The sequence below is a fragment of the Dendropsophus ebraccatus genome, chromosome 5 (genome assembly GCF_027789765.1).
Source record: "Dendropsophus ebraccatus isolate aDenEbr1 chromosome 5, aDenEbr1.pat, whole genome shotgun sequence".
NCBI lineage: Eukaryota > Metazoa > Chordata > Amphibia > Anura > Hylidae > Dendropsophus > Dendropsophus ebraccatus.
This window is the reverse complement of record NC_091458.1, coordinates 12,898,291-12,924,673: the sequence shown is the minus strand read 5'-3', so window position 1 is coordinate 12,924,673 and position 26,383 is coordinate 12,898,291. Positions and strand designations below refer to the sequence as shown.

The following is a 26,383-nucleotide window of genomic DNA, read 5'->3' as shown; positions in this document are numbered from 1 at the left end:
TCTGGGCGTTGTATCACACGGAGTGGGGAACATTTTCGCCACTCACCAAGTGTAAGTGACCTGTTGCTATTATACTGAGTGCTCCATAGGGAGGACAGATCCGCTCCAGTTTAGTTTTTTGTATTATTTCTTTCACCATACTATAGTGGAACATCCCTTTAAGGGTGGGTTTATATGGGCAGAATGCAGAATGTTTACGCCCATATTACTGATGCTAGTCTTGGATTACTGCGGTCGGGCCAGGAAAACACGGCCATATTATCCTCGGCCTAAGATTATAATATAGGAGAACAGTGCGTTCTATAGTGATTTGTCGGAGAAGTGTATGGGCGATATGGTAGACCTTGAGCGGCCACGCAGACTAATATCCTGGAGGCCTTATTACGGCTGCCAATTATATACTGACTATTATAATACGGTTTTCAGGGTCAATACCACTCAATCTTAATTGTAGAATTTTGACTGGATACAATTCAGTCAGATGACATCATGCCGGATCAGGGTTATAATGGAGGACCGTTTGCCGCTGGTGACCACCATAAATCGTAGGACGCCATTGGTGACTCTGCGGTAGCAGTCTATATTGGCTGGTGACCACCCTGATTCCCATAGGGGGTCATATACTTTTACTAGTAAAGCCATTTTTTATTATTTGTAGCAATTCAACTACATAAGAAGAGAAATCTGATTTTATATATATATATATATATATATATATATATATATATATATATACACACACACACACACGTGTGCAGTACATAGTAGTGGAGCGGTTGCCCCTGACAACCAGTCACATCCCTTCTTTCATGTAATAAGCTGCAGTGAGAAAATGAAAGCTGCGCTGTGATTAGTCGGTGTGGACTGCAATAATTCAGTTCCTACTTAACTTTCTTCATTATATCTGTCTGTGGACAATTTGGGTGACAACCAATATGGCCGCCAAGTTGGCTCCCACAAGGGATATCGGCACAACTTCTGAATAACCAATCATTACTCTATTGCTGAAAGACTTGAGTGTATTCAGCGTCATAGGTCTGGTCTGGGGTCTGTATTAGTTTAGGGGTCTGGTCTGGGGTCTGTATTACATTAGGGGTCTGGTCTGGGGTCTGTATTAGTTTAGGGGTCTGGTCTGGGGTCTGTATTAGTTTAGGGGGTCTGGTCTGGGGTCTGTATTAGTTTAGGGGTCTGGTCTGGGGTCTGTATTACATTAGGGGTCTGGTCTGGGGTCTGTATTAGTTTAGGGGTCTGGTCTGGGGTCTGTATTAGTTTAGGGGGTCTGGTCTGGGGTCTGTATTAGTTTAGGGGTCTGGTCTGGGGTCTGTATTAGTGTAGTGGTCTGGGGCCTGTATTACATTAGGGGTCTGGTCTGGGGTCTGTATTAGTGGAGTGGTCTGGTCTGGGATCTGTATTAGTTTAGGGGTCTGGTCTATGGTCTGTATTAGTTTAGGGCTCTGCTCTGGGGTCTGTATTAGTTTAGGGGTCTGGTCTGGTGTCTGTATTAGTTTAGGGGTCTGGTCTGGGGTCTGTATTAGTGTAGTGGTCTGGTCTGGGGTCTGTATTAGTTTAGGGGTCTGGTCTGGGGTCTGTATTAGTGTAGGGGTCTGGTCTGGGGTCTGTATTAGTGTAGGGGTCTGGTCTGGGGTCTGTATTAGTTTAGGAGTCTGGTCTGGAGTCTGTATTAGTTTTGGGTTCTGGTCTGGGGTCTGTATTAGTTTAGGGGTCTGGTCTGGGGCCTGTATTACATTAGGGGTCTGGTCTGGGGTCTGTATTAGTTTAGGGGTCTGGTCTGGGGTCTGTATTAGTGTAGTGGTCTGGTCTGGGGTCTGTAGTTTAGGGGTCTGGTCTGGGGTCTGTATTAGTTTAGGGGTCTGGTCTATGGTCTGTATTAGTTTAGGGGTCTGGTCTATGGTCTGTATTAGTTTAGGGGTCTGGTCTGGGGTCTGTATTAGTTTAGGGGTCTGGTCTGGGGTCTGTATTAGTTTAGGGCTCTGCTCTGGGGTCTGTATTAGTTTAGGGGTCTGGTCTATGGTCTGTATTAGTTTAAGGGTCTGGTCTGGGCTCTGTATTAGTTTAGGGCTCTGGTCTGGGGTCTGTAGTAGTTTAGGGGTCTGATCTGGGATCTGTTTTTTAGGGGTCTGATCTGGGGTCTGTATTAGTTTTGGGGTCTGGTCTGGGATTTGTATTGGTTTAGGGGTCTGGGGCCTGTAGTTAGGGGGTCTGATCTGGGGTTTGTATTTAGGAGTCTAATCTGGGGTCTGTAATAGTTTAAAGGGGTCTGATCAGGGATCTGTATTAGATTTGGGGCGTCTGTCTTTACAGAGGTCATCTGGTTTAGGGTCTGTATTTATTTAGAGGGTTAGGGGTCTTGAGTCTATTTAAGGGATTTGGGGGTCTATATGCATCTTGTGGTCTGATGAAGGGGTCATCGGATGCACAATGTATACAGTGATATGGCAGTCATTGCATGGGCTGCATTACCTTTCAGGGGTCTAGGAAAGATGAGTGCCATCTTGTGTGGGGGCTATAAGAGAAGCCATATAAGTTGACAGGCAGCTTTTTCAGAAACAGGTTATTGGGATGTTTTTGTTTGTTTTTTACATTTTTTTTTTATCTCATCTTTACTTAAATCTGCTGAACAAGCCTTTCTTCTTGTTGATATTCTCCAAGACGTCTTCCACGGTAAAAAGACAAAAGTTGATCTTCTCGTAAGGCCCATTGATTCCGCTCTCAAACAGGATGGCAAAGGTATTGGCTTCCTTACAGTCAGCGAGATCGGAGTAGCCCGAGGGGCCGTTGTGAATCACCCAAGGCTTGGACCAGGCCTCAGACATCAGTGGTGTCTTGTTCAGGTAGATGCCCAGATCTCTTCGCTCCTTCTTTGACGGGTGTGAGAAGAGAAGCCAATGGCAGCGTTTCTGCTGTTCCAGTCCTGGGAAACTCAAGACGCTCCCGGAGCAGCCACCCTTCTCTGTCTCCTTCAATTTGCGACTTTTATCTGCAATCTTAAATTCCCCCCCAACGTTGAGCATCAGTGCCTCCACCCGTTTCTTGGAGGGGCTCCGTGCGTTGCAGTACAGCATTCTCTGACCATCTTCAGACACGATTTCCGCCAGTTCAGATTCGCCGCACTCGTGCTTTTCAATCCGTTCCGATATTCGCCACCTGTTGCCTTGGTCCTCGCTGTAGATGTAAAACGTGTGGGCTTCGGCAGACCACCAGCGTATGAACCAAAACTTGGCCACGTACACATAGGCCGGGACCACCAATTTCCCACATTGGGTCTGGATGCCATGACCAGGAGACACGTAGAAGGTGGCCAGATTCCTGATGCCATTGGTGATGTCAGTGATGTCTTTGGGGGTGCTCCACGTCTTCCCGAAGTCCATACTGGTGGAGTAGCAGAGGCGGCAGCTGTTACCCCACTTCTTCATGTGTTCTTCCGTCACACCGATGGGGATGCAGTTGTAGAAGAGGAACACGGTCTTGGTGGCGTCTTCATAGACCGGACAGGGGTTCATCATCCGGTGATTTTGCTGACAGATGTCGTGTAAACTCTGTGGACCTTCCCACTAAAGAGATACAAAATATACGTAAAGCGTTATATACAAAAAATATATTTATAAAAGAACAACAGTAAGATTTAGATTTTAAAGGGGTTATCCAGCGCTACAAAAACATGGCCACTTTTCGCCCTAGTGTTGTCTCCAGTTCAGGTGCAGTTTGCAATTAAGCTCCATTTACTTCAATGGAACTTAGTTTCAAAACCCCACCCAATCTGGAGACAACAGTAGGGGGAAAGTGGCCATGTTTTTGTAGCGCTGGATAACCCCTTTAAGTTTTTTTTTCCATTAAAGCAATACAGAGAAAGACCCTTGAAGAATTCTCCACCCCCTTTAAGGTGATAAGCAGCGAGGAGATACACTTACTGACACGTATCCGGTCTTGTAGATCCCTCTCCTCATGACCACGCTGTCCGCATCAACATCGCTCTCGCTCTTACGCTTCTCCGCGAACGCCAGGAATACGTTCTCCCCAGGGATGTAGATGAGGGACGGGATCCGGTATACACATCCACTGGATTCCTTCTCGAACAGCGGCGTCGGCTCTAGTTGTGTGGCCTTCATGGTGACGGTTCTAGAAGACAGAACACTGAACATTAAATATGTATACAATATATGCTTTTAGAGCAGAGTGGTGGTCGGTAACCTAGACAACGAGCTGTCAACAATGGAAAGTAAGATATATAACTTGACAAGTCCTACAGGTATAACTATATTAGCTGAGATAACGAATACCCCTTTGAAAGGGTTACATTTTTTCCTTCAAATCAACGATACCGAAAAGTGCCAGAGATTTTTAATTTTACTTCTATTAAAAAATCACCAATAATCCAGTATTTATCAGCTGCTGTATGTCCTGCAGGAAGCGGGGTATTCTCTCCAGTCTGACACAGTGCTCTCTGCTGCCACCTCTGTCCATGTCAGGAACTGTCCAGAGCAGCAGCAAATCCCCATAGAAAACCTCTCCTGCTCTCCAGACTGGAAGGAATACACCATTTCCTGTAGTACATACATCAGCTGATAAGTACTGGAAGACTGGAGGTTTTTTTAGAAGTAAATTACAAATCTCTGGCACATGTTGATTTGAAAGAAAAAAAATTTCGGTGAACAAGCCCTTTAAGACTCGGTATCCGGATGGTAGGATGTGCCGTGATATAATGTGATTATGTTCTGCTTGGATGTATTTTCCATCTCTGTGTATTATGTACCAGGCAGATAATGTGCCCGCAGTCTCTGGCTCTGTGCCAGGTTTCTCCTTCATATAATAAATAGTGTCTGGAGCTGGCCGTGCCAGGTGATCTCTGTGCTTATTTATGGTGCCCGTTCCCATACACATTGTACTTTATGGCTGCACCCTCCACCACCGGCAGTATAAGGAGTATGGGGGTCTCCTGACTCTCAGTGGACATAGGGGTTGGGTGTGATGCATTATTACTGCCTGACACTTTGCTTATCGAGAGATAAGCTGGCGCCAAAGTCCTCTCCTCTCTATAGGGAGTACATGAATGTTCAGCCGCGCCAAATGTTCATGTCTATGGGGAAGACAGGGATTAGAGATGAGCGAACATGCTGGTCGGAGCTTGGTACTCGATCGAGTATTAGGGCATTCGATGGTACTCGTTACTCAGACGAGCATCTCGCAATACTTGAGAAAATCTCATCATCCGTTTCCTGTAAGTTTGCACACTTTTTCTCAGCCAATAAACATGCAGGAGACTCTTTGGTACATCCTGCGATGACGTGGGACCCATACATGTCGATAGCAGCGATTGGTTGGCCAGATCAGATGACCCTGCCATATAAAACGCACAGCCGGCAGTACTCGCTTCAGACGCATGCTGTGAGAGATCAGGGACAGAGCTGCTGCTGGTCAGGGAGAGTGTCAGTGTAGGATATAGCGTTCCAGTAGGCAGGGTATATACTAGCAATACAAACAAACAGACCTTTTCAGGGCTTAAAAGCTTTTATTAATACTATTACTACAGACTACTGGCTGGGAGTTGCAGTGCTGCTACCGCGATTTAACCAGCACACTGTGGTGATCGGCTGCTGGCAGAAAGGGGACATTAGGTGTTACATACACACCCCTAAGAAGTGCTCAGTGTGCTCCTTTTTTATTTTGGGGCTGGTGGTGCTGCTGTACTACATTGGATTGATGGGATTTGTAGTGCATCCTGCATAGAACTTCACTGCTCATTGGACAGGGGTATCACAGCGTGTATCTAGGTCCAGTCAGTACCAGATTGTACCGTACAGCCCCCCAAAACTAGTGGCTACTACATTGTATTGCTGGGATTTGTAGTACACCTTTATAAAACTTCACTGTTCATTGTAAGGGGGTGTCACAGAGTGTGTATAGGTGCAGCCACTACTGGATTGTATCCCACAGACTCACAGGGTCTCATGGTAGACCGGTATTGAAACTGCAGCAGTGTGAACAGGTGATCACATGGATAGCGGATAATGTGTCCAGTAACTTATCCACCACCCAGTCTTCCACACAGTCCACCCATGCTAGCCAAGGGAGTGGAACCTTTGCTCCAGCAGCTCAGCCTCCTTCCCCACAGCCTGGCCCCTCCAGGGAAGGAAAGGATACAGATTCACCACCATGCTCCCAGGAACTGTTTTCTGGACCCTTCCCTGAGTCTGAGCACATTTATTACAAATTTATTACAAAATGGTAACAAAGACTGCACAGTGTTTTGCTCATTCTGGAAAGATGAAGCTCAGTGATACACAACTCTGGAAATTGTCCAAAGGTTGCGGGAATTAGATTATTGGTTTTGTCTGCCCATTCCCTGCCACAGGGGCCTGCAGATCCTTGCACTGTTAGGAGATACATACTCCTCTGGCTGTGAAGGGGCAGAAAATAAAATGAAAATAAAATGAAGGGAAATAAAATGAAGGACGCTGACCTTGCCCATCTTTCCAAATGAAATATGAGAAGGATCTTCAAAAATGCACAAACGTGTTTCTTTTATTACCAAATAGTGCTACAATGAACAATGCAAACTTTGCTGTCTATTTCTGTGTTTGTCTCTCTCTCACTCGTTTTTTTCTTACAATTTTTAAACCGAGTGGTAAACTTTCTCAGTATTCTGTTCTTAAGTGTGTGTCTGTATACAGACCTGTGTGTGTCTGTATACAGACCTGTGTGTGTCTGTATACAGACCTGTGTGTGTCTGTATACAGACCTGTGTGTGTCTGTATACAGACCTGTGTGTGTCTGTATACAGACCTGTGTGTGTCTGTATACAGACCTGTGTGTGTCTGTATACAGACCTGTGTGTGTCTGTATACAGACCTGTGTGTGTCTGTATACAGACCTGTGTGTGTCTGTATACAGACCTGTGTGTGTCTGTATACAGACCTGTGTGTGTCTGTATACAGACCTGTGTGTGTCTGCTGGCATAAAACAAAACAAAAGAGGAAAAAGGGAAAAAAAAATCAATCAGATCCTGCTTAAACTAAAGAAACAAATGACAATTCTAGTTGTTGGGCAGCACATAATTAGTAAGGCAGGACCTCAAGTGATCATCCCTTTGCATGAGACAATTGCCAGATCCTCAAGGAATTAAAGCCAGGATGCTTGAGCCACATCACTACAGTCAAAGAAAATCAAAACAGCGGTGGGGGGAGAGGTGCAGGGAATGTTACTCCAACTGCTACAGTCAAAGTCAAAATAAAGCCTCCATGTTGGCTACTGCTGGGCCTTTACTGGCACCCATGTTGACTACTGTTGTGCCTGCCCTTGCCTCCATGTTGACTACCGCTGGGCATCCATGTTAACTACTGCTGGGCCTTTACTGGCATCCGTGTTGACTGCTGTGCCTGCCCTTGTTGTTTTTTTCTTTATTTGTATAGCGCACACAGATTCCGCAGCGCTTCACCTATCTGTATGTTTTTTTGGTGTGGGAGGAAACCCAGGCAAACACGGAGAGAACATACAAACTCTTTGCAGATGCCGTCCTTGGTCATATTTGAACCCAGGACTCCAGCGCTGCAAGGCTACAGTGCTAACCACTGAGCCACCATGCTGCCCTTGCATCCATGTTGGCTACTGCTGGGCCTTTACTGGCATCCATGTTGACTACTGCTGGGCCTTTACTGGCATCCATGTTGACTACTGGTGTGCCTGCCCTTGTCTCCATGTTGGCTACTGCTGATCCTGCCTGGCCTCCATGTTGGTTACTGTTGCTCCTGCCTGGCCTCTATGTTGGTTACTGTTGCCCTGCCGGGCCTCCATGTTGGTTACTGTTGCTCCTGCCTGGCCTCCATGTTGGCTACTGCTGATCCCGGCAGTTCTCTGTGTGCTCAATGCCATGCAGTGTCTGGCCTAATTTTGAGGAGGCTCACTTTCTTCCTCACTCACTTTTAATGGTTCTCTGTGTGCTCACTGCCATGCTAGGTCTGGTATAATTTTTGGAAGGCTGACTGGCTACCGCTTCTACCTTGTTCACTCTGTCCTCACCGCTATGCTGTGTCAGGCTAAATTTTTGGGTGGTTCATGATAAGCTACCTCTGTTTTAATGGTTCCCTGTGTTCTCAATGCCATGCTGTGTCAGGCTGAGTTTTTGGGTGGTCCATATGCCTACCTCTGTTTTAACCAGGCTGTTGCACAGAATTAGGCATAATGGTGCCATTAGGCAGCCTCAGAGGCATGCATACATGCTGACCTTCCCCCTACCGAACTTTGGTCCCCTGCAAAAATGCTCGAGTCTCCCATTGACTTCAATGGGGTTCGTTACTCGAAATGAGCACTCCAGTATCGGGAGATATTCGTCTCGAGTAACGAACACCCGAGCATTTTAGTACTCGCTCATCACTAACATGGATGATAAGTTATGGACACCTTTTAGGCTGGGTTCACACTACGTATTTTTCAGTCAGTATATGTATATTTCAGTCAGTATATTTCAGTCAGTATATGTATATTTCAGTCAGTATATATCAGTCAGTATTGCAACCAAAACGAGGAGTGGATTAAAAACACAGAAAGGATTTGTTCCCACAATGTTGAAATTGAGCGGATGGCCGCCATTTAATGGCAAATATTTGCTGTTATTTTAGACGGCTGTTATATTAAAATAATGGCCGTTATTTACGGTTATATGGCGGACATCCACTCAATTTCAACATTGTGTGAACAGATCCCATAGTCTCAGGCTGCGTTCACACTACGTATATTCCAGTCAGTATATTTAAGTCAGTATTGCAACCAAAACCAGGAGTGGATTAAAAACACAGAAAGGATCTGTTGACACAATGTTGAAATTGAGTGGATGTCCGCCATATAACGGTAAATAACGGCCATTATTTCAATATAACAGCCGTTGTTTTAAAATAACAGCAAATATTTGCCATTAAATGGCGGCCATCCACTCAATTACAACATTGTGTGAACAGATCCTTTCTGTGTTTTTAATCCACTCCTGGTTTTGGTTTCAATACTGACTGAAATATACATATACTGACTGAAATATACGTAGTGTGAACATAGCCCTAATATGTATATTACAATATTTTCTTTAACCCCTTTTAAAGGGGGCCTGTGGTTGCTGTTTCAAGTAATCATGATACCTCGAAGGTCTAGTTTATTCTGATAGTCCGGCATCTAATTACATTATGTCCATATCTGTCAACTCAGCCAGAACATCCAGGAGGCAAAGGAGACGCATGAAAGTACTCACCTCTCCCTGTTCCTGCACCTCCCTTCATTTCTGAAGGCCACTGAAAACTGTGTGGGGTCTTTATTAAGGTGTAGTCTTCCCTGGTGTCTGTATAAATTAATGGGTCTGGTCTGGTGTCTGTAGTTAGGGGGTCTAATCTAAGGTCTGTATTAGTTAAGGGGTCTGGTCTGGGATCTGTATTAGTTTAGAGGTCTGGGGTCTGTATTAGTTTAGGGGCTTGGTCTGGGGTCTGTATTAGATTAGGGCTCTGGTCTGGTGTCTGTATTAGTCCAGGGGTCTGGTCTGGGGTCTGTATTAGTTTAGGGGTCTGGTCTGGGGTCTGTATTAGTTTAGGATCTGGTCTGGGGTCTGGTCTGGTGTCTGTATTAGTTTAGGATCTGGTCTAGTGTCTGTATTAGTTTAGGGGTCTGGTCTGGTGTCTGTATTAGTTTAGGGGTCTGGTCTGGGGTCTGTATTAGTTAAGGGGTCTGGTCTGGGGTCTGTATTAGTTTAGGGGTCTGGTCTGGGGTCTGTATTAGTTTAGGGGTCTGGTCTGGAGTCTGTATTAGTTTAGGGGTCTGGGGTCTGTATTAGTGTAGCGGTCTGGTCTGGTGTCTGTATTAGTTTAGGGTCTGGTCTGGGGTCTGCATTAGTTTAGGGGTCTGGTCTGGGGTCTGTATTAGTTTAGGGGTCTGGATTGGGGTATGTATTAGTTTAGGGGTCTGTATTAATTTAGGGGTCTGTGGTCTGTATTAGTGTAGTGGTCTGGTCTCGTGTCTGTATTTAGGGGTCTGGTCTGGGGTCTGTATTAGTTTAGGGGTCTGGTCTGGGGTCTGTATTAATTTAGAGGTCTGTGGTCTGTATTAGTGTAGCGGTCTGGTCTGGTGTCTGTATTAGTTTAGGGGTCTGGTCTGGGGTCTGTATTAGTTTAGGGGTCTGGTCTGGGGTCTGTATTAGTTTAGGGGTCTGGTCCGAGGTCTGTATTAGTTTAGGGGTCTGGTCTGGGGTCTGTATTAGTTTAGGGGTCTGGTCTGGGGTCTGTATTAGTTTAGGGGTCTGTATTAGTGTAGCGGTCTGGTGTCTGTATTAGTTTAGGGTTCTGGTCTGGGGTCTGTATTAGTTTAGGGGTCTGGTCTGAGGTCTGTATTAGTTTAGGGGTCTGGTCTGGGGTCTGTATTAGTTTAGGGGTCTGGTCTGGGGTCTGTATTAGTTTAGGGGTCTGGTCTGGGGTCTGTAGTTAGGGGTCTGGTCTGGGGTCTGTATTAGTTTAGGGGTCTGGGCTGGGGTCTGTATTAGTTTAGGGGTCTGGTCTGGGGTCTGTATTAGTTTAGGGGTCAGGTCTGGGGTCTGTATTAGTTAAGGGGTCTGGTCTGGGATCTGTATTAGTTTAGAGGTCTGGGGTCTGTATTAGTTTAGGGGCTTGGTCTGGGGCCTGTATTAGTTTAGGGGCTTGGTCTGGGGTCTGTATTAGATTAGGGCTCTGGTCTGGGGTCTGTATTAGTCCAGGGGTCTGGTCTGGGGTCTGTATTAGTTTAGGGGTCAGGTCTGGGGTCTGTATTAGTTTAGGGGTCTGGTCTGGGGTCTGTATTAGTTTAGGGGTCTGGTCTGGAGTCTGTATTAGTTTAGGGGTCTGGGGTCTGTATTAGTGTAGCGGTCTGGTCTGGGGTCTGTATTAGTTTAGGGTCTGGTCTGGGGTCTGCATTAGTTTAGGGGTCTGGATTGGGGTATGTATTAGTTTAGGGGTCTGGTCTGGGGTCTGTATTAGTTTAGGGGTCTGGTCTGGTGTCTGTATTAGTTTAGGGGTCTGGGCTGGGGTCTGTATTACATTAGGGGTCTGGTCTGGGGTCTGTATTAGTTTAGGGGTCTGGTCTGGGGTCTGTATTAGTTTAGGGGTCGGGTTTAGGGTCTGTATTAGTTTAGGGGTCTGGTCTGGGGTCTGTATTAGTTTTGGGTTCTGGTCTGGGGGTCTGTATCAGTTTAGGGGTCAGGTCTGGGGTCTGTATTAGATTAGGGGTCTGGTCTGGGGTCTGTATTAGTTTAGGGGTCTGGTCTGGGGTCTGTATTAGTTTTGGGTTCTGGTCTGGGGGTCTGTATCAGTTTAGGGGTCAGGTCTGGGGTCTGTATTAGATTAGGGGTCTGGTCTGGGGTCTGTATTAGTTTAGGGGTCAGGTCTGGGGTCTGTATTAGATTAGGGGTCTGGTCTGGGGTCTGTATTACATTAGGGGTCTGGTCTGGGGTCTGTATTAGTTTAGGGGTCTGGTCTGGGGTCTGTATTAGTTTAGGGGTCGGGTTTAGGGTCTGTATTAGTTTAGGGGTCTGGTCTGGGGTCTGTATTAGTTTTGGGTTCTGGTCTGGGGGTCTGTATCAGTTTAGGGGTCAGGTCTGGGGTCTGTATTAGATTAGGGGTCTGGTCTGGGGTCTGTATTAGTTTAGGGGTCTGGTCTGGGGTCTGTATTAGTTTTGGGTTCTGGTCTGGGGGTCTGTATCAGTTTAGGGGTCAGGTCTGGGGTCTGTATTAGATTAGGGGTCTGGTCTGGGGTCTGTATTAGTTTAGGGGTCAGGTCTGGGGTCTGTATTAGATTAGGGGTCTGGTCTGGGGTCTGTATTAGTTTAGGGGTCTGGTCTGGGGTCTGTATTAGTTTAGGGGTCAGGTCTGGGGTCTGTATTAGTTTAGGGGTCAGGTCTGGGGTCTGTATTAGTTTAGGGGTCTGGTCTGGGGTCTGTATTAGTTTTGGGTTCTGGTCTGGGGTCTGTATTAGTTTAGGGGTCGGGTTTAGGGTCTGTATTAGTTTAGGGGTCTGGTCTGGGGTCTGTATTAGTTTTGGGTTCTGGTCTGGGGGTCTGTATTAGTTTAGGGGTCAGGTCTGGGGTCTGTATTAGTTTAGGGGTCAGGTCTGGGGTCTGTATTAGATTAGGGGTCTGGTCTGGGGTCTGTATTAGTTTAGGGGTCAGGTCTGGGGTCTGTATTAGATTAGGGGTCTGGTCTGGGGTCTGTATTAGTTTAGGGGTCTGGTCTGGGGTCTGTAGTTTATAAGGGTGGTTGATCTGGGGTCTGTAGTTTACTAGGGGGGTCTATATTAATTATGGTGTAAATTACAGAGGACAAGCAAAATGTGGGATGGAAATGCTGTAGAACGTGCCCTAAATAAGTGGGCGGGGCCTGACACCAAACATGTTACACTGTGAACGTTCTCTGAATTAGTCACCTTCCATCTGGAGAGCTGCCAGATATCCTTGGAAACTTATAAGAGTTCAGCTGGAGGTGATAGAGCTACAAGGAGTAAGTTTCTATGCTGAGCCCTGTAGTCCCCCAGACCTCTCTCTAGTATAATAGGACTGGCTGCATTGTGTGACGGTCCTGCAGCCGCACGTGTTGTTTTTCAGTCTGGCCGCTGATGTCATGGGATTGTAGAGAGCGGCTGCCAGCGTCTCCTGTGCTTATGTAAAGCTGAGGGCCCCCTCCACTAAACGCTGATAATCCTATTACTTACTCTGCACTTCCCCTTTAAGTTCCATCCTACATGGACAGGAATATCCTCTATATACAATCACCAACCCCTTCAATATCAGGACTCTTATCGTGTTATTACCAGTAAGCTGTTGGGAGTAGTAGTCATGTATCTAAAGTATCTACAATATCAATGAGGGTGGACGGGGATTTCATCACAGCCGCCACCTGTCCGGGACCTTACAAGTGATGGATCCGCCATGTTGGTTTTATACTTTTTCTGCCTGAATTTCCTTACAGGGGACACAAAAGACAACTTTCTTAAAGGGACATATCAGACCTATTCACCCTGTGCCATAAAGTGAGCGGTCATCTGTGTCAGTGAGTTTTCCTATATGATGTATAGTAAGAGGATGAACTTACTGGAGTCTGGAGTCTTGGACCTGACCGGCAGCTGGTGTCCCCTGGGCACGTCTGGTATCGGCGGTGCCCGTCCTGGTCCCTGCACTGAGGTGGGAGCCTGCAGATGTGGCTGATGTTCCTCTATCGCTCTGTAGATGGGAAACTCCCAAAACTTCCCAGCTTTCCTATTGGCTGCAGGGTGTGTGATGGGGCTGCAGCCTTGTACTAGCTTGTACTGTACACCCGCTGGACTTTATCTTTATGAAACCCCCTCCCTGTACTGTATCCTACCCTCACTGTACTGTACACTCCCTGGACGTTATCTTTATGAGACCCCCTCCCTGTACTGTACAGACTCCCTCCTTGCACTATACAGACCCCTTCCCTGTACTGTACACCCCCTGGATGTTATATTTGAGACCCCCTCCCTGTACTGTACAGACTCCCTCCCTGTACTGTACAGACCCCCTCCCTGTACTGTACAGACCCCCTCCCTGTACTGTATAAGACCCCCTCCCTGTACTGTACACCCCCTGTACTGTATAAGACCCCCTCCCTGTACTGTACACCCCGTGTACTGTATAAGACCCCCCCTGTACTGTATAAGACCCCCTCCCTGTACTGTACACCCCCTGTACTGTATAAGACCCCCTCCCTGTACTGTATAAGACCCCCTCCCTGTACTGTACACCCCCTGTACTGTATAAGACTCCCCCCTGTACTGTACAGACCCCCTCCCTGTACTGTACACCCCTGTACTGTATAAGACTCCCCCCTGTACTGTATAGACCCTCTCCCTGTACTGTATAAGACTCCCCCTGTACTGTACAGACCCTCTCCCTGTACTATACACCCCCTGTACTGTATAAGACCCCCTCCCTGTACTGTACACCCCCTGTACTGTATAAGACCCCCTCCCTATACTGTACAGACCCCCTCCCTGTACTGTACACCCCCTGTACTGTATAAGACTCCCTCCCTGTACTGTATAAGACCCCCCCCTGTACTGTATAAGACCCCCCCCTGTACTGTATAAGACCCCCTCCCTGTACTGTACACCCCCTCCCTGTACTGTACAGATCCCCTCCTTGCACCACCGCTCACACTCGCTCCGCTGTTCTGTCTCTGCACCATCTGTTTCCTTTCTATATCTGATAAACACTCAGGGAGCTGCCCTGTTATCCCACAGCTCACAGCTAGGAGGGGCTATAGCCCTGAGGAAATACTATCTAATCCTATCCTGTGTGATACTCTGCTGTATCTAAGCCTATCCTGTGTGATACTGTCTGCTGTATCTAAGCCTATCCTGTGTGATACTGTCTGCTGTATCTAAGCCTATCCTGTGTGATACTGTCTGCTGTATCTAAGCCTATCCTGTGTGATACTGTCTGCTGTATCTAAGCTTATCATGTGTCATACTCTTGCTATATCTTAGCCTATCTGGTGTGATACTGTCTTGTGTATCTAAGCCTATCCTGTGTGATACTGTCTGCTGTATGTAAGCCTATCCTGTGTGATACTCTCTTGGGTATCTAAGCCTATCCTGCGTGATACTGTCTGCTGTATCTAAGCCTATCCTGTGTGATACTGTCTGCTGTATCTAATACTATCCTATGACTATACTATTACTACCGTCACTGATACATTAAAGGGGTTCTCCAGTGCTACAAAAAACATGGCCGCTTTCTTTCAGAGACAACACAACTCTTGTCTCCAGTTCAGGTGCGGTTTGCAATTAAGCTCCATTCATTTCAATGGAACTGAGCAGCAAAACTCCGCCGAAGCTGGAGACAAGAGCGGTGCTGTCTCTGCAAGAAAGTGGCCATGTTTTCGTAGTGCTGGATAACCCCTTTAAGGGCCCGTTCACACTGAGTAAAACGGGGAATTAAGCGGAGAGGGTACTTAGGAAAGTTACACAATGTTGCATTATACTATGATTAAGCTTTATTAAAACAATGGACATATCCCCTATTTCTGGAAATAGGGTAAAAACTGATGCGGTACCAGTGCGAGGGGAAATAGAAAAACATACTCACCTACCCCTAGCCCCCCCGCAGCTTCTGTTCCCCTCTGTCTGGTCCCCTGATTTTCTGTGTTATTTCTGAGATGAGCGCTCAGGAGCAGCCAATCACTGATCGCCTCGGTGACCTGTCTTTGGTGACAGCTCCTGCTCCTGAGCGCTCCTAACAGAGACGATCAGGGGACCAGGCAGAGGTGAGCAGGAGCTGCCAGGGATCGGGGGTAGGTGAGTATTCCTGCTGCCCTGGCAGGATATTCACTTTTACTCTAGAGCCAGAACCCCCCCATTAGCAGTCAGGGCAGAGAGGTCATGGGGCCGGCCTGTAACAGATAAAGAGGAGCAGCATTACCGTAATACACCACATAATGGAGCAGCATTACCGTAACACACCACACAATGGAGCAGCATTACCGTAACACACCACACAATGGAGCAGCATTACCGTAACACACCATACAATGGAGCAGCATTACCGTAACACATGACACAATGGAGCAGCATTACCGTAACACACCACACAATGGAGCAGCATTACCGTAACACACCACACAATGGAGCAGCATTACCGTAACACATGACACAATGGAGCAGCATTGGCGCAGTAAGTGCCTTCATGTCTTATTGGCTATTAGCTTACACCCCGCCCGGGGTATGGAGACTTCTGCTTTTTAAAGGGAGCCTGGCACCTTGGGACAGAATCCATCTAACCCCTGATACTAAACCCCCCGCTGCCATTCCCGCCACAGAGAATCCGCAGCCCGCTCCTCTGAGAAGAGACGAGTCCCATGTCCATAGGAACTTACTGCTCCGGTTATTTCTTATGGACATCGGACTCATCTCTTCTCAATTGCATATTGAAAGCGCAGCGATTTCTCCGCGTCACGACCGGCAGCAGGAGGTAAGTATCAGGGGGTCGGGTGCCAGAATCCCTTTAAACCCTCCACCCCACCCTCCTTAAAACCCTAAAGTCATCGGTAAGTAGCATAAAGGATGCGGATTCCAGATCACATGACATCAGCATCGTATATACAACTTAAGCTTTGCAGGAGTCCCTTTAAGCAACAACTCTGTAAACAGTTTTGATTGAGAATCCAGTGTTTTCTATATACAGCTCCTATGCAGAATGATGTGTCTCCATGGTTACAGACTACAATATACCCTGTGTAGTCTGATCCTGCAGTCACATGAGAACAGTAAAGGCATCTATGGTCACATAAACATATAGCTAACCTGCTGTCTGCACCGTAAGGGGGAGGAGCCACAGGGAAGAGTCAGGAGGCAGGGACCACCCACAGGGCTCTGAACTTGCAGCTGCACAAGGAGGAGATTAGATACAGCAGTATCTTCAACAAAAAGAAGTGTGAGAGAAAGAGAGCAGGGAGTCAGTCTAAGTCCCCATGACAACACTTACTGCATTGAGTCATTGAATTACAAAGAAAAGCTGGATTCTGGCTATTAGTTAAATGGGTAGGATACAGCGACAGGAAGTGTTGTCATAAGGACACTGATACAGAAAATCTTCTTAAAAGAGGATCCAATATTAGTGACCCTCCAGTGCTGCAGGTCACTAATGTTGGATCCTCCTTTATAGCAGAGACATCTGGAGCTGGAACAGAGGGCAGCATCTGATGCTCTCATGGGGGCCGCAATCAGTTCTGGCACCTCCCCTTTCCTATAAGTGGTATGGCCCTGCACAGGACTTCTCCTGGAACAGACCAATGAGATGGGGGGGAGTAACACATCACCAGGATGTGGGGCCCCTCTCCTCTATATACACCCCTAACCCAAAATAATATTTAAGCTTCAAGTAATAACTACCAGAATCACCTTAAAGCCTGTGGACTACAACTCCCAGCATCACCTCAAAGTCTGTGGACTACAACTTCCAGCATATCCCAAAAGTCAATTTCTAGCCAATTGTATCAGCTGTAGATACCATAGGAGCTGCCGCTATGATCCGTATGCCAAGAGCTCAGCAAGGCATGCAGGGAGTTGTAGTCCTTCTGATTTAAGTGTATGACAGATTGGCAAGACATGCTGGGAGTTGTAGTCTTCAGGTTGTCAGGTATGCTGGGAGTTGTAGTCCACAGGATGTCGGAATATGCAGGAAATAGATGAATCATAAGGTGGTATATAATACTTAGCGTTTGACTTTCTACCTCTGCTGGCTGTCAGTGATTGGGAACACACAGACTCCACATCATCATCATCATAATCTGCACTATGTCTGCAATAGTCCACAGTCATTGACAGCCAGCAGAGATCCTGACAATATCTATTACAAGCTTGTAGAACATTCCATTCTACTGATTCCAGTGTAATAAGGAGCAATGGATGATGGGAGTCAGTCTCCAGGACTTGTAGGCTCTGTTCACACCAGCATCATGGCTTCCATACCCGGGTCACCATCCTCCCCCTTGCAGTGTGTGAACGGAGCCGTATGGGATCAGGATTTCGAGGAATTGTCCAGCAGCTCCTCCACCGTGAACCTCCGGAAGGCGATCTTCTCACAGGCATCCTTCCCACATTCATACAGACAGGCGAAGGAGTGATTGTCCTGGCAGACCGCCAAGTCTGAGTATCCGCTGGGGCCGTGGTTGATGACCCATGGCGGAGCCCAGTTGGATGGCACAAGAGGGGATTTATTCAGGTAGATTCCTAAGTCGATGCGTTTCTGGCTGCTGGTGGGATGGGAGTAGAGGAGCCATGATGAGGCTGTATGTTTAAGGCAGGACACTTCGGCACCGTCTCTGGCGTCCCCCTCCTCGTCTTCTTCTTGGTGGGCCGCCATGGGCTGGTAGCTCACCACGCTGCCCTGACATCCATGAGGCGGCTCACACAGGCTCCTATTGTAGTGGACGTCACTGAACTCTATGGAGTGGGGGCTGCTGGTGGCCTCCACGCGGTAGTGTCGGCTGCTTCTGGCGCTGCAATACAGGAGGTCCGGGCCATTGGTGCAGGACACCGGGGCCACCTGGCACTCCCCGGTCTCCTGCCGCCATAGGCCGCTGCCCCGATGCCAGCTCTCACCGTGGTCATCGCTGTAGAAGATAAAGGAGTGAGCCTTGGTCTTCCAGGGGATGGGCAGCCCGCAGATCCGGGAGTGGACGTAATACAGGTACGCCGGCACGGTCAGCCACCCCGAGGGCGAGCACACCCCGTGACCCGGCCCTACAGCCAGGGTGGCGCAGTTCTTCAGGTCCCTTCCCAGAACCTCCTCGGTGACGTCCTCCAGCCGGCCCCATGACATGCCCTGGTCCCGGCTGGCGATGTAGCAGAGGCGGGCCGCGTTCCTGCCAGTCAGGATTTGCCATCTTTCGGAGCAGTCTGTTCTGACGCAGATGAAGAAGAGGAGGACGGTCTTGGTGGTGGGATCGTACACGGGGCAGGGGTTCATGGTGCGGTGGCCTGGTAACTTGGCGTGTCTCACTGCGATGGCAGGCTCCCACTAAAAAGGATAAAACACACATAGGTTACCATAGCCCCATAGTGACGGTAATCATAGGGTTAAAAAAAATGTTTTCTTTCAAATCAACTGGTGCCAGAAAGTGCCAGAGATTTGTAACATACTTCTATTAAAAAAATCTCCAGTATTCCAGTACTTATCAGCTGCTGTATGTCCTGCAAGGAGTGGTGTATTCTCTTCAGTCTGACACGGTGCTCTCTGCTGCCCCCTCTGTCCATGTCAGGAACTGTCCAGAGCAGGAGAGGTTTTCTATGGGGATTTGTTGCTGCTCTGGACAGTTCCTGACATGGACAGAGGTGGCAGCAGAGAGCACTGTGTCAGACAGGAAAGAATACACCACTTCCTGCAAGACATACAGAGGCTGATAAGTACTGGAAGAGTGGAGATTTTTTTAATAGAAGTAATTTACAAATCTCAGGCACTTTCTGGCACTTGTTAATTTGAAAGAAAACATTTTTGGTGAACAACCCCTTTAACCCCATATGACATTTCCATCACCATGCTCTGTAGCGCCCCCTATCTAGATCCCTGTTCAGCCAGAGCCCTCTGGTGCATGAACAGAATACCAGGACTGCAGAGCACCATGACCCAGGACTGAACTGTGACCCTATATTGAGGCCCTTCAGGGCCTGATATATAGAATGAGGAGCCCCCGTACCTGCACCCCGCCGGGCCCCACCACTCCTCTCCTCATCACGAGGTACATGGCGTCCTGGTCATTGGGAGAAGAACGCTTTTCAGCGAAGGCCAAGAAGACGGGAGGCTGCGGGATGTAGAGCAGAGCCGGGATGCGATAGGTGACACCGCTGGGCTCCTGCTGGAACAAGATGTCCGTGTCTGGAGAGAGCGCCCCCGACATGTCTGCACCTGAAACTACAGGGGAAAGAGAACTAGCAACACAGGCCTAAACCACGTGATACCGCCTACTGTGTATCCGATCCTAGCAGGTGGATTACTTATACCCGATCATATAAAGCAGAGATGGAAAACCTTAGGGTCCATTTACACAGAAAGATTATCTGACAGATTATCTGCCAGAGATTTGAAGCCAAAGCCAGGAATGGATTTGAAAAGAGGAGAAATCTCAGGCTTTCCTTTATGACCTGATCTCTGTTTATAGTCCATTCCTGGCTTTGGCTTCAAATCTTGGACAGATAATCTGTCAGATAATCTTTCTGTGTAAATGGTCCCTAAGGCCCTCCAGCTGTTGCAAAACTACAACTCCCATCATGCCTGGACAGCCGAAGGTTCCCCACCCCCAATATAAGTCATTATACGGGTTTGCTGAGCTTTGTATCTAAATCTATCACATGTGGTACTGTCTGCTGAACTTCTGTATCTAATCCTATCAAGTGTGATACTGTCTCCTGAGTTGTGTATCTACGTATATCATCAGATACTGCCTGCTTAGCTGCTGTATCTAAACCTCTCTAGTATGATACTATATGTTGGACTGTGTATCTATCACCTGTGATACTGTATGCTGGGTCACTGTATCTAATCCACTCCTGTGATACTGTATGCTGGGTCACTGTATCTAATCCACTCCTGTGATACTGTATGCTGGGTCACTGTATCTAATCCACTCCTGTGATACTGTATGCAGGGTCACTGTATCTAATTCACTCCTGTGATACTGTATGCTGGGTCACTGTATCTAATCCACTCCTGTGATACTGTATGCTGGGTCACTGTATCTAATTCACTCCTGTGATACTGTATGCTGGGTCACTGTATCTAATCCACTCCTGTGATACTGTATGCTGGGTCACTGTATCTAATCCACTCCTGTGATACTGTATCTAATCCACTCCTGTGATACTGTATGCTGGGTCACTGTATCTAATCCACTCCTGTGATACTGTATGCTGGGTCACTGTATCTAATCCACTCCTGTGATACTGCCTACTCTCATGAACTCTCTATATAAACCTATCATGTAAGGAACTGTCTGCTGAGCCAATGTAAAGCTGATGTATCTAAGTTTGTGCGTATCTAATCATGTGTGATACTGTGTACTGAGCCAGTGTATCTAATTCTGTCATATGTGTCAACCAGGCCACTGTATCTAATCCTCATGTATGATAGTCTACCAGGCCACTGTATCTAAGCCCTTCATTTGCGATACAATCTGCTCGGCCACTGTATCTAATCCTCATGTATGACAGTCTACCAGGCCTTGTATCTAAGCCCTTCAGTTGTGATACAATCTTTTCGGCCACTGTATCTAATTCTCTCATGTATGACAGTCTACCAGGTCATTGTATCTAAGCCCTTCAGTTGTGATACAATCTTTACGGCCACTGTATCTAATCCTCTCGTGTATGGCAGTCTACCAGGCCTTGTATCTAAGCCCTTCAGTTGTGATACAATCTTTACGGCCACTGTATCTAATCCTCTCGTGTATGGTAGTCTTTCAGGCCTTGTATCTAAGCCCTTCGTGTGTGCACCTGTCATGTGTTATACTCTCTTGTATACAGACATATACGCAGCAGCCGGCGCCCCCTCTTTACCTTCTGTCCCGCAGCCTGTCCAGGTCCTATTGACACAAGATAACCAGCTGATCATAAGTGTTCCCGCCACATCAGCCAGCGGCCATCTTTTCGGAGACCATATGCTTAGTATAGCATAGGCACAGACGCAGCCAACATGGCGACCTCAGTGTGCCTCCTATAGGGGTGAGCACCGGCAGCTCTAGTGATGTCAAGCTTCCAGCTGTGACATCTGATCTGTCAGGTGACCCGGTGCGGGCTCTATACTGTGTATAAATATATATAGGAGGCGGCAGCTGTCGCTCCTGTCACACTGGACGGACGGGAAGTGACTCACTGTGTACTCAGCGCCATCTGGTGTCCACAGCAGGAATAGCAGAAACTTCCATTCACTGTTCCAGTCTGCTTTTGATAGGTCAGGTGTCTCTTAATGTTTACAAAATAACAAAGCATGCTGGGAGTTATAGTTCTGCAACAGCTGGGGAGCCCACTGTGATTGGTCATGTATTATATATCGCTCCCATGTACCATGGCACTGTACACAGGACACATAGGGCTGACATATCTTATCCCTCATCAGCTTCTTATACTATTCCCCCTCCAGTTATGGGACATGGGGTCTACTAGCACTGGTACACTGTAACGACTCCTGCAGCTGTGTATAGACCCGCCCTGGTCATGTGACACACACAGGTGAGCACCGGTACACTGTAACGACTCCTGCAGCTGTGTATAGACCCGCCCTGGTCATGTGACACACACAGGTGAGCACCGGTACACTGTAACGACTCCTGCAGCTGTGTATATACCCGTCCTGGTCAGTGGCGGATTAAATGTACGCTGGGCCCCCCCATCACGAATAATACCTGTGTATAAGAAAAAAATATCACCTCACCGTGACCACCACATAGTGACTTAGGGGTCATTCACATGTCTGTAGAGTTTCCTCCATACACGGACGGTGTTCTGAGGACCGGACCAGGGAGCTCCCAGCATCAGGATCAATTATGATGTTGGGATCTTCTAGGCAGTTTAACAGTTCCCGCTAGTGTACTGTACCAACTGCAAGGCTGTGTCAGTACACTAGCACAAACCATACAATGTACCATTTAGACCCCAACGGTACAAAGGCTCTGCACACTATAGAAGTTATTACAGTGCACTTACTAATGACTCACAGGTGATGTCTTCTCTGATTGCTGTAGCTCACTTTTCGCTTTCTTCTTCATTTGGCACGGCCACCATGAAGATTTCTCTGACCACAACTTGTCTGCAGGGGGGCAGCTGGGAGTGACTGGGGCAGGTGACTTGCCTAGCTGGGGGGATACAGCTGGGAGTGACTGGGGCAGGTGACTTGCCTAGCTGGGGGGATACAGCTGGGAGTGACTGGGGCAGGTGACTTGGCTAGCTGGGGGGATACAGCTGGGAGTGACTGGGGCAGGTGACTTGCCTAGCTGGGGGGATACAGCTGGGAGTGACTGGGGCAGGTGACTTGGCTAGCTGGGGGGATACAGCTGGGAGTGACTGGGGCAGGTGACTTGGCTAGCGGGAGGGGGGGGGCAGCTGGGAGTGACTGGGGCAGGTGACTTGGCTAGCGGGGGGGATACAGCTGGGAGTGACTGGGGCAGGTGACTTGGCTAGCGGGGGGGGGGGGCAGCTGGGAGTGACTGGGGCTGCTGGGAGGGGGAGGGGGGGACAGCTGGAAGTGACAGGGGCGGGGGTTAGTTGGGAGTGGCAGGGGGACCAGCTGGGATGACTGGGGCAGGGGAAACAGCTGGAGGCAGCTGGGGGACATCTGGAGATGACTGGGGGACAGCTGGGGGTGACTGGGGAACTGCTGGGAGTGGCTGCTGGGGGGTAACAAGGGAAATGATGGGGGGTGACTAGGGGACTGCTGGGGGTTACTAGAGGAGACAGGGGCTACTGGGGGTGACAGTGGGACAGCTGGGATGACAGGGGCTGCTGGGGGTGACGAGGTACTGCTGGGGGTGACAGGGGTGACTGCTGGGGGTGACAGGGGAACTGCTGGGGGTACTGCTAGGGGTGACAGGGGCTGTTGGGGGTGACAGGGGGTACTGCTGGGGGTGACAGGGGTGACTGCTGGGGGTGACAGGGGAACTGCTGGGGGTACTGCTAGGGGTGACAGGGGCTGCTGGGGGTGACAGGGGGTACTGCTGGGGGTGACAGGGGTGACTGCTGGGGGTGACAGGGGAACTGCTGGGGGTACTGCTAGGGGTGACAGGGGCTGCTGGGGGTGACAGGGGGTACTGCTGGGGGTGACAGGGGTGACTGCTGGGGGTGACAGGGGAACTGCTGGGGGTACTGCTAGGGGTGACAGGGGCTGCTGGGGGTGACGGGGTACTGCTGGGGGTGACAGGGGAACTGCTGGGGGTACTGCTAGGGGTGAAAGGGGCTGTTGGGGGTGACAGGGGGTACTGCTGGGGGTGACTGCTGGGGGTGACAGGGGAACTGCTGGGGGTACTGCTAGGGGTGACAGGGGCTGCTGGGGGTGACAGGGGGTACTGCTGGGGGTGACAGGGGTGACTGCTGGGGGTGACAGGGGAACTGCTGGGGGTACTGCTAGGGGTGACAGGGGCTGCTGGGGGTGACGGGGTACTGCTGGGGGTGACAGGGGAACTGCTGGGGGTACTGCTAGGGGTGACAGGGGGTACTGGGGGTGGCTGGGGGACTGCTAGGGGTGACAGGGGGTACTGGGGGACTGCTGGGCGTGACTGGGGGACTGCTGGGGGTGACTGGGTGACAGGGGCTACTGAGGGTGGCTGGGTGATTGCTTGGGGTGACGGGGTACTGGGGGTGACTGCTGGGGGTGACTGGGGGACTGCTGGGGGTGACAGTGGCTGCTGGGGGGGACAGGGGCTACTGAGGGTGGCTGGGTGATTGCTGGGGGTGACCGGGGCTACTGGGGGACTGCTGGGGGTGACAGGCTGGATCTGGCACATACCTGGAGGAGGAGGGCGCACAGGCCGCAGTGACCGCCTGATTGGGGGATTGCGTCGCTGGGGAGAACGTGAGTGAGTGCGTGCGGGGGCGTGGGGATTGGGCGGGAGCGGACGGGGAGAGGGTGGATGTGGACGGGAGACTCTACTATTCTAGGGGGAGCGCCTGTAAACTGACGCTGTCATCTGACAGGGTGAGTGAGGGCCCAGTCAGATGACAGCATGGATATGGCGACAGCACTGGGCATGGGCCCCCCCGGAGCCTCGGGCCCCGGGCGGCCGCCCAAAACGCCCTTATTATAATCCGCCACTGGTCCTGGTCATGTGACACACACAGGTGAGCACCGGTACACTGTAACGACTCCTGCAGCTGTGTATAGACCCGCCCTGGTCATGTGACACACACAGGTGAGCATCGGTACACTGTAACGACTTCTGCAGCTGTGTATACATCCGTCCTGGTCATGTGACACACACACAGGTGAGCACCGATACACTGTAACAACTCCTGCAGCTGTGTATAGACCCGTCCTGGTCATGTGACACACACAGGTAAGCACCGGTACACTGTAACGACTCCTGCAGCTGTGTATAGACCCGCCCTGGTCATGTGACACACAGGTGAGCACTGGTACATTGTAACGACTCCTGCAGCTGTGTATAGACCCGCCCTGGTCATGTGACACAGACACACACAGGTGAGCACCGGTACACTGTAACGACTCCTGCAGCTGTGTATACATCCATCCTGGTCATGTGACACACACAGGTGAGCACCGGTACACTGTAATGACTCCTGCAGCTGTGTATAAACCCGTCCTGGTCATGTGACACACAGGTGAGCACTGGTACATTGTAACGACTCCTGCAGCTGTGTATAGACACACAGCTCACTATAGTGCTGTGGTTTCCAATGTGGGGCTACTGGCAGTAAGAGAGTGACAGCAGCTGGAGAACCACAACTGCACCTTCCCATGATGCACCACTCCCAACCCGAAATGTATATATGGGCGGAGCTTTGTTAAGCAGAACTGCAAAATACTAAGACAAGAGGGAGGAGAAAGGTCACCATAATGTAACCCTCCAAAGAGACCATCCCTTAAAGGGAATCCGTCAGCGCCCAGGCTGTACCTGAGGTGCTGGCGGTCCCCCAGGGAGCATGGTGCCTTTTTGGTAATTTTCCGTGCAGCGGATTATGTACAATCTTATGTCTCCTACTGTACTGAAGAGCCACAGAGCTGTTGTTTGTGCCGCACTCGGGTCGCCTCACCACTCCTTCCTCCTCCCTCTTCTTTATGAATAATCGATGCTGCCCGGCCTCCTGCACGCTCAGCTGTCAGCCAGTGTCTCTGATTGCAGATCAGTCCTCTGTAGGCAGGTTATGTCTGACAGAAACACTCAGGTATAATTGAATCTCTTCTCCCTAATGTGTTGGAGCTGTGGTCTCGGGGTAACTGGTCTAGAGACCACCAGCAGTGCATTCTCTGGTTCAAATCCCCTGATAGAAATTAAATATAGGTCCTATTTTCTTTCTTCTCATTACTGTATCATTTTTAAGGTTATGTTCACACAGTATTTTTGCAACCAAAACCAAGAGTGGATTGAGAACACAGAAAGGCCATGTTCTCACACTGTTAAAATTGAATAGATGGCCGTCATTTAATGGCAAATATTGGACGTTGTTTTAAAATAACAGTAATTATTTGCGATTAAATGGCGGCCATCCACTCAATTTCAACAGTGTGAGAACATAGCCCTTCTGTGTTCTCAATCCACTCTTGGTTTTGGTTGCAAAAATACTGTGTGAACATAACCTTAAAAATGATACAGTAATGAGAAAAACATAAATAAAGACCTCTACTTCATTTCCATCAGGGGATTTGAACCAGAGAATGAACTGCTGGCAGGTCTCTAGACAGGTGAGTTACCCCGAGACCACAACTCCAACCATATCTGAGTGTTTCTTTCAGACATACAGGGGGAGATTTATCAAACATGGTGTACAGTGAAACTGGCTTCGTTGCCCCTAGCAACCAATCAGATTCCACCTTTCATTTTCCAAAGAGTCTGTGAGGAATGAAAAGTGGAATCTGATTGGTTGCTAGGGGCAACTGAGCCAGTCTCACTTTACACCATGTTTGATAAATCTCCCCCGCACTGCCTACAGAGGACTGATCTGCAATCAGAGACACTGGCTGACAGCTGAGCGAGCAGGAGGCCGGGCAGCATTGATTGGTCATGAAAAGGAGGAAGGGGAATGAGTGGAGAGGTGTGGTATAAACAACTCCTATTGCCTCTTCAGGACAGTAGGAGATGTGAGATTGTACATAATCCGCTGCACGGAAAATTACCGAAAAGCACCATGC

General features: G+C 48.9%; 2 protein-coding genes across 5 annotated transcripts; both read right to left on the bottom strand.

Moving 5' to 3' along the window:
• Positions 1-1,835: 1,835 nt before the first annotated feature.
• Positions 1,836-13,336, bottom strand: LOC138792273 (sialidase-3-like). The gene is made up of 3 exons (XM_069969507.1): positions 13,104-13,336; positions 3,930-4,137; positions 1,836-3,572 (listed from the first exon to the last, which is right to left on the bottom strand). The coding sequence occupies exons 2-3, from the start codon at positions 4,125-4,127 to the stop codon at positions 2,622-2,624; spliced, it is 1,149 nt and encodes a 382-aa protein (XP_069825608.1). The 5' UTR covers positions 4,128-4,137; positions 13,104-13,336; the 3' UTR covers positions 1,836-2,621.
• A 1,693-nt stretch (positions 13,337-15,029) lies between these two features.
• NEU3 (neuraminidase 3) lies at positions 15,030-22,297 on the bottom strand. 4 transcript variants are annotated; one of them, XM_069969506.1, is made up of 3 exons: positions 22,239-22,297; positions 19,227-19,441; positions 15,030-18,550 (listed from the first exon to the last, which is right to left on the bottom strand). In XM_069969506.1, the coding sequence occupies exons 2-3, from the start codon at positions 19,425-19,427 to the stop codon at positions 17,549-17,551; spliced, it is 1,203 nt and encodes a 400-aa protein (XP_069825607.1). In that variant the 5' UTR covers positions 19,428-19,441; positions 22,239-22,297; the 3' UTR covers positions 15,030-17,548. The 4 variants fall into 4 exon arrangements, with proteins under 4 accessions (XP_069825607.1, XP_069825606.1, XP_069825604.1 ...); XM_069969505.1 differs by lacking the exon at positions 22,239-22,297 and adding an exon at positions 21,398-21,737; XM_069969503.1 differs by lacking the exon at positions 22,239-22,297 and adding an exon at positions 21,589-21,737.
• Positions 22,298-26,383: the final 4,086 nt, after the last annotated feature.